This window comes from Camellia sinensis, chromosome 8 (genome assembly GCF_055761805.1).
Source record: "Camellia sinensis isolate YWXY chromosome 8, ASM5576180v1, whole genome shotgun sequence".
NCBI lineage: Eukaryota > Viridiplantae > Streptophyta > Magnoliopsida > Ericales > Theaceae > Camellia > Camellia sinensis.
This window is the reverse complement of record NC_138968.1, coordinates 20,432,301-20,440,800: the sequence shown is the minus strand read 5'-3', so window position 1 is coordinate 20,440,800 and position 8,500 is coordinate 20,432,301. Positions and strand designations below refer to the sequence as shown.

Genomic DNA, 8,500 nt, shown 5'->3' with positions numbered 1-8,500 from the left:
ATGGCAGAGAAAGAGCTGAAGGCCAGTCATCCGCCAGCAACCAATGGCTATACTCGGAGCGATGAAGAAGCACAGACAGCAGAAGCGGAAAAGCTTCGCCTCAAGAAACGCAAGCGTTTGACATTTTTCATTATCTTCATGGTGTCTCAAATTGTTATTGGAATTGTTATTGGTTTAACAATAATGAAAGTCAAAAATCCCAAGTTCCGGGTGAGGTCTGCCACATTCGAGACATTTAATGTCACAACATCCTCATTTAACATGACGATGAATGCTGAACTTGGGGTCAAGAACCCCAATTTCGGCCCCTACAAATACCGCAACACCACAGTTGAATTCTACTATGGAGTAACACTAGTTGGGACTGCAATTGTCCCCAAATCGAAAGCCAGTCTCCTAAAAACCAAGAAGTTCAATGTTGCGGTGAACTTGATTGCACCACCCAGTCTACTAAGCGATACAAAATTGGCAAGTGATATAAGTTTTGGGTTATTGCCTTTGAGCAGTCAATCTAATCTGAGTGGAAAGGTGGAGCTAATGCTGATAATGAAGAAGAAGAAATCTACCCAAATGAGTTGCACCATGAATGTTAATATCAAGACACAACAGCTTCAGGATGTGATGTGCAACTGATACAATACATATATATATATATACATGTTTCATGTTATGTGTTTGGATTTTTGATTGCTGAATAATATTATGTATTTATTTTGCATTACATTTTTTTGATTTGTACTCTTGTTAAACTTTCTCCTATTAATGCTTCAAAATTGATTATTTGAATTTGCTGCTTCAGTTCAGTTATGAAGTGTTTATCTAATCTCATAGCTCAGTCACAAACACATACACATACTCCTACTATTATGAACAAGATTCAAGAAATATATTTAAGATTATATTTAACACACTAATTAATGCTTCTATGGACTTGACACTTCTCTAAAATTTATAAATTCTAGAATGTTGTAAATTAATTATAAAATTTCTCCTAATGAAAATTTTATTTGTTAGTCCTGAAGTACTATGTAGAGCTTTCACACTATGCTCAGAAGCCAAACATTTGGATGTGATGATATTATCTATTAAATAAACTCTCCATCAAAACAGAAAAAACTCAAAACAAATCAAAATGAGGAAATAAAATGGATAAATTGATTTATTTATTATTTATGATTGGATATCCTGACCAGGTTATACGCACTTCAACTAATTTTAATATCCACACAGAGTTTCAGTCCATGTGAATTAAGCAAATCTCAAACAGAACCCATTAAGAAATTAATATTTTTGAATATTTTTTAATTGAAAAATAGTTACAGTTTTGTTCTAGCGTTCACACCAAAGTGAGGTTAGAGATATATTAAAGGTTAGTTTGGGAATTGACATTTTTATAATTTTATAATTTTTTTACGAAAAATCAGGAAAAAAAATAAAACGAGAATGACAACAAGGGAGAGAGTCGTACAAGCCGTAACGATACAATTACGCTACTGTTACGCAAGATCAATCGCTTAGGCCACGTTTATTTGGTAGATTAAATTGAATGGGATTGTTAGTAAGAAGATAGTTAGTGAAGAAATTATTAACGTGGGAATTGTTAGTAAAAGGATTAATAAAAATGTATTTGTTATTATGATAGTATGGGAGATGATTACTGTTGGATTTTATTTTTATATAAAATAAATAAATAAACTATTTCTATATTAAAAAAAACTAAAATAAATATTAAAACAAATAAGTACACTTAGTATAAAATAGACCTCACCATTTTTTCAATCTCATCTAAAATTTAGCCAAATTAATGCCCCTACTGTGGAGGATTATTAAGCTCCTTGGAATACTACACTTTCCTCCCAAATCATCACCAAACAAATTATAGATAGGATCCATAACAATAACACTCCAATCTCCCTCTCTACGAGGACAAACAAACGTGGCCTCACAGTTGACGATCTGTTTCCATACGAAACAAGTCACCTTATCCTGTTGGCCCATAACAAATTTAGTGAGAGAGATAAGCGGAGAAGACTAACTTTTACTTTTTCTAACAACAGCTCTTACGGTGGTCCAAAAAAAAAATTAAAAGGGTTTGGGGTTTTTTTGATTAAAATAGATTTTTTAACTCAATAAGACAAAATATCACATCCAATTCATAATTATTACATTCTTTCTCTCACAAAAAAAAATTAAAAAAGTCAAAAAAACCAAAAAGCCATTTCCAAATCAGACTTTTTAGCCCCAGGTTAAAATAATCAAAAAATCAAAAAGCCAACCTACTTCTCAAACGAACATTAAGTGAATTTATTATTTAACAGATTTTATGATAATTAATAATATATTTTTTTATCATATATTATTAAAAAAACATTACTAATCGTTAACTCTCATCGACAATTTAAAATTTTTATTACAAAAAATAGGGGATTTTTTTTAAGATCCATGGTATTAAGATTTTATAACATAAAAGACACCCAATATTTTTATAATGTCTAAGGTCCATCAATATCAATCCACAGAAAATTCAACCCAGAGAATTTATCTGGACTGCTTAGTCTGGATTTTTCAGAGATTTTTTCACTAGAGAAATTTTGGGAATTTCTAGGCACTTCCTAAAGAATTTCTCTAGACCTCCTAGAGATTTTCTCTCCACAGAAATTCTAATTTCTTTGTGTTTTTGACCAATTTTCTCTAGTTTGCTCATAATTTTCTCTGTGTTTTTTATCAAACCAGACTGTAAGCCATTTAGACAACAACAAACCAAAAAAAAAAAAATTTACAACCACCATTTTGACCAATTTTCTCGGGACTGTAAGACATTCAAACAACAAGTGCACCAATGTCGATCGAAACGATCTTGCTTCTAGTGTACGCATCAAATTTTGCATATACAAATAGAGCAAATGAGAGTTACCTCTTCAAATAAGAGAGATGCAGAGAAAATTGAACATTATAGAGAAAATTAAATAAGGCAGAGAAAATTAAACATGTCCGAGAAATTACACATGGCAAAGAAAATTAAACATGTCAAAGAAAATTACACACACAAGAGGGTTAAGTGGCAGTTCTCTCTTCTCGTCTAACTTCATTCCTCATCTTTCCAAATTCTTTGGTTTGCTTGTAATTTTCTCTATGTTTTGATCAAATCAGAGAAAATTGCATTTTGACTCAACTAGAGAAAATTGATCAAAAACGAACCTCAAGATCAATATATACCTAATCATTATCAAACCAGAGAAAATCCATTCAAAATCACATTTTTCAAATTTTTTTTTTCCTTCGAATATCTGAGCAAGTAAACAAATTCATAGAGAAACTAAAGCAAGCAAATATCAAAAAAGAACCAACACATCCCTGAGTTTTTCAGAAAAAATTCACAGTGAATAACCAGAGAAAATTCACACAGTGGCCAAAATCTATAGAAAATTCACACAGTGGCTAAATCTAGAAAAAATTCACACAGTAATCAAAATCCAAAGAAAATTCACACAGAAACTAAATCCAGAGAAAATTTACATATAATCTGCATAAATCTTAGAGTCTTTGAGTGAACAATCACCACCCTCATCATCTCCAAACTCTCTCTCTTTTCCAGAAAAAAATTCACAGTGAACAACTAGAGAAAATTCACACAGTGGCCAAAATCTAAAGAAAATTCATATAGTGGCTAAATTCAAAGAAAATTCACATAGTGGCCAAAATCAAGAGAAAATTCACACAATAGCTAAATCTAGAGAAAATTCACACAGTGACTAAATTCAGAGAAAATTCACATATAATCTGCATAAACCCCAGAGTCTTTGAGTAAACAAACCAGAAAAAATTGGCCTACTTAGAAACCAAAAACAATCACAATTTTCTCTGCGTTTTAAACAAAACACAGAGAAAATTGGGCTGCTAAGAAACCAAAAAATTATCAATATCTTCTCTATGTTTTGAACAACCCAAAGAAAATTGGGCTACTTAGAAACCAAAAAACAATCACAATTTTCTCTATATTTTGAACAAACTAGAGAAAATTGTGATTGTTTTTCTAAGAAGCATTTTATCAAACAGATTAGTTTCAAAGCTCACAGCTATATGTTTTGTAATTCTAAGAAGAGTTTTGTCATATCAAATCTCACGGTTATGTGTTTTGGAGTTCTAAGAAGCATTTTGTTAAACAATTTAACTTCATATTATATATATATATATATAGATGTTTGTATGTGTATGAGTTGAGAGGGAGAGAGAGTACTTTTGTTTGGGTTCGGGGACGTGTAATGATCCCAAACCAAAACAATCATCATATAGAGATAAGCGTCGTGAAACTTTGCCATAAGATTCATCGGCGAAACAATCTACAATCAGAGTTGGGACTTTTCGGCTAATCTTCCAAGCCCGACAAGTTTTGCTGCCAAGCCTTTTGTTATTCGGACCCTTTTCCTCCAGTAGCTCTTGATATTTTCAACATACGTAGTTGGTAGCTCATTTTCCTCTAGTATCTCTTGATGTTTTCAACATATGTTGCAGGAACAATGTCCATTTTGAGAGAGGGAGAGTTGATTTGAGGGGCTCAAATTTCTCTGTGTTATATGGATGTCGGGAGTTGAGAGACCTTAGACATCACAAAATAATATTGTGAATCTCTTCCATTATTAAAAATGGGAGAAGGACCTTAGACTAATTTTTCTCAAAAAATATTAATAACTATAAGTTATAAGTTTTAGCGACAATTTAAAAAAATCATCACAAAAAAAATCATTAATTTTTAACTTTCAGATAGTTTTAAAAATTCGTTACAGAAAAAGTCACTAATTGTAAGTTTTAGCGACAATATATACAAATCGTGATAAAAAAAATCATTAATTATCAATTTTTAGCAACATATGTAAGAAAATCATCACAAAAAAATTATTTTTAGCGACGATTGTATTAGGTTTGTTTTCAATAGGATTTTGTAGGAATTAAGTCTAATTATTAAGACTTATTGATAATTTACCAAAAAATTAAGGTTTACTTTTGCTAAGAGCTCGTTCCTTTGTCTAACGAAAATAAATAAATAAATAAGTTACAAATACATTCTTGAAATTTGTTTAAAATATTGATTGATTTTTATAGTTTTAAAAATTATAAATACACATTTATCAGAATTTTTTTATTTAATAAAATTAACTAAAAATATAAAAATTTTAAATGCTCTCTTACACAATGATAAAATTACCTGAATTATTAATTAAAATAAATTTCTAACGTCATAAAAATTGTTAATTGATTTGATAATTTATTAGTAAAAAGGATAATTTGTTATGAAAGAAATATTCTTGCTATTGTAAAAAAAAAAAATAAAAAATAAAAAAAAATTAAAAATGTAACTTTTGCGACAATTTTTTTTTTTTTTTATCAAAAAACATTTTTTCTTGTTGGACATTATCTAATGAATATGTTATGATATGCAAGTACAATATATAGGGGTAATTTCATTTCAATATAGGTTTAGAAAAATATTTTCAAATTAATATAAAACTTTATAAATATTAAACAGTAAACTTAAATTTTCTTTTTTGAATATGTAATTAAATTTTGAAAAGTGGAATTTTCTCAAATATATATACATATTGGTTGACCGAATTAATGGAAAATATTTTTTGGCCTTTTTTTAAAGTTTTTTTTTTTTTAATTTTTGATGAGTATTTATGGTTCTATGTTTACCCTTAGTTCAAATGAAGTGAGACAAAATTAGTTTGGAGGACCAAATTAAAGCACTCTTACGATTTTGGGACTAAATTGAGACAATCTAAATATTGAGGATTAAATGATACAAATCTATTACCTTCGAGACTAAAAGAGTACTTTTTTAATTGAATTTCTATATTTATCCCTAACTTTAATTACATCATAAATGGAATTAAATTGGAGGATAAAATCAAAACATTTTTCATACATTGAGAACTAAATTGATATAATTTAAATATTGAAAATTAAAATAAGACAAATTTTACTTTTTTAAAACCAAAAAAGTAATTAACCCATGTAATTTTGTTTGGTACGAGAGCCCCTCTTGTGACTATTCTTTCTTTGTGCTTTTGTTTTTGATATTTGCATCCTAAATTTCTAGTTATTGATGTTTCGGATCAATTCTGTTGTAGTATTAGTGAGTGCAAATTTATTTACACATATATATATTATACATTTTTTCTTTTTGAATAATCGAATGTCTGGATCAATTTAAACACATCTCGACTAATTCTGAGACTTTAAAGTTAATGACCAGACAAACCTTCAGTAACTCTAAGATATGGGATGTTGGCCATTTATGAGATTCGACCCCTCTTTTTAATAGTAAATTTTCTTAATTTACTTAACTCACAATATTTATTTACTTATAAAATATATGGAGTTGGTTGAGTTATATAGTGACCCCGGTTTTCCCTCCATTCATTGTTGTATCCCGGGCTTAGGTTTCGTGGTGTGGGATGTTGTATATATCTTATTTCCGTCCTTCAATACTTTGTATTTGACTTATAGGATGTTTTGGGCTGGTTTGTTACAGGTTGGGGGTGATTGGGAGCAAATGGTTGCTGCCCAAAATTTTGGTTCTTCGCTCGAGCGAGGATTTTGTCGCTCGAGCGAGCTCTTTGTTTTAGTTCTTTCGCTCGAGCCAGGGTTCCTTTGCTCGAGCGAGAGTTGGGTCTTGTGTCTGGTGGCTCGAGCGAGAAGTCTTGTGCTCGAGCTTGCGTCTACGTCTCTTTTTGACCTGATGGTTTTGATTCTTGGCTCGAGCGAGCTTTTCTTCGCTCGAGCGAGCGAACTGTATGTTTTGAGTTTCTTCGCTCGAGCAAGATTTTCTTCGCTCGAGCGTACTTCTGGGTTACAGACCTGAAGATTTGAATTGTTGGCTCGAACGAGACTTTCTACGCTCGAGCGAGTATCCTTTGTGTCTGGTCGCTTGAGCGATCACTCCATCGCTCGAGCGAGCCTGGTGTATTTCAGTTGACAGCAGCGGGATTACACTTCACTTTTTCATCTCTTCTTTTACACAAACCCTAGAACCGACTCTCCCTCTCTCTTTATATATACCTTCTCTCTAGGGATTGATCTACTTTTAGTGTGTTTCTATCCTAACCTCTTTGTAAGAAAGATAGAGGGTGACTTGGGCTTCCTTTTAATCTGAAAATTTGTGGGTTTGGAGCACTTTGGATTTTCGCCATCTTCTCCATTTGGTCTCTACATTTCGAGATAGGGATAACCTACTCCATCTTATGAGTTTTGGCATAAGTTTTATGCATTTTGATTAGTTGGTGGTGTTTCGTAATTTTGGGAAAAGTTAGGATTTGGTTTTGTAATTTATAAAGAGGGTTTTCAAATGTTTAAACCCATGTGTATATGAGACCTTGGAAAAATGGTATTATTGTTGTTGAAATGGTGAAATCGAACATTAGGGTTAATATTGAGAAAGAGGGAAAAATGCCCTAATCATTGTAATAAATTAATTTGTATAATTAATGTGGGGAAATACGAAATTGAGTTGAAAATCATGAAATTGAGAAATTATGAGATTGATTGGTGTAGTTGGACAATTTAATCACTCACCCATGAGAATGTCGATGTTTTATTTGTTGATAAATTTATTATCTGTTTAGAGATAACTGCTTTGGGCTATCGGTGGAAGATAATCTTAATTGTTGTAGACACTGTATGTCGATTAGGGAAAACTAAAACCAATCACATTGATTATGCCATTGAATATGACGGTTAGGTTAATACAGCAAATATGTGTATTGATTGATTATTGTGTGTGACAAGTGTTTAATTACATTGTATATGCATATTGTTTGGGAGGAGATAAGGGATGTACTCTATGGTTTGAGAGGAGATAGGGGATGGACTCTCAAACCTATTTTGGGAGGAGATAGGGGATGGACTTCATTGATACAGCAAATATGGGTATTACTTGAAGTATGGAAGTGTTTAATGTGAGTTGTTATCTCATTTGAAATGGAAGTATTTTAATGTGAGCTTTAGGCTCATTTGAATTAGTAATATTGGAAGTATTTTTATATGAGCTGTTGTCTTATGAAAATTGTTTGGGCCAGGTTCTGAACCATGTTTGTATAAATGGAAAATTGGATAAGTAAAGGAAAGTGGGACGTAACATGGACTTGATTGTCATGGAATTGTATTGTGATATAAATTGGTTTATAAGTGTTAACCATCTATCAAATGCTATTGTTTTAGTCATTGCTTATATCTGGTTTAGTATATCTCTGCTGGGCATTGACTCACCCTTTATGGGACATCATTTTCAGGTTTAGGTAATATGCAACCTCCAAGGACATAGCTTGGGAGGCTTAGTGACTGGAAGATCTTTTTGATGTTATTTTTGTGTTACATGTAAATCAAGTCAAGTGCTGATTTTGTATAAAGAGTTAGACTCTTCTTTTGTTGAACCCAAGTGTTGACTTGAAAAGTTGTAAGCCCGTAAGGCATTTACTTTTGTTGTCAACATATAAAACTTTTT

The 8,500-nt window shown here is 31.4% G+C and overlaps 1 protein-coding gene across 1 annotated transcript; it reads left to right on the top strand.

The window, feature by feature from the left end:
- LOC114278425 (late embryogenesis abundant protein At1g64065-like) lies at positions 1–633 on the top strand. The gene has a single exon (XM_028220470.2). The coding sequence runs from the start codon at positions 1–3 to the stop codon at positions 631–633; it is 633 nt and encodes a 210-aa protein (XP_028076271.2).
- Positions 634–8,500: the final 7,867 nt, after the last annotated feature.

Bases quoted from the DNA above. Each gene is read 5' to 3' on its own strand.
- LOC114278425 (XM_028220470.2), top strand. From the start codon at position 1: ATGGCAGAGAAAGAGCTGAAGGCCAGTCATCCGCCAGCAACCAATGGC.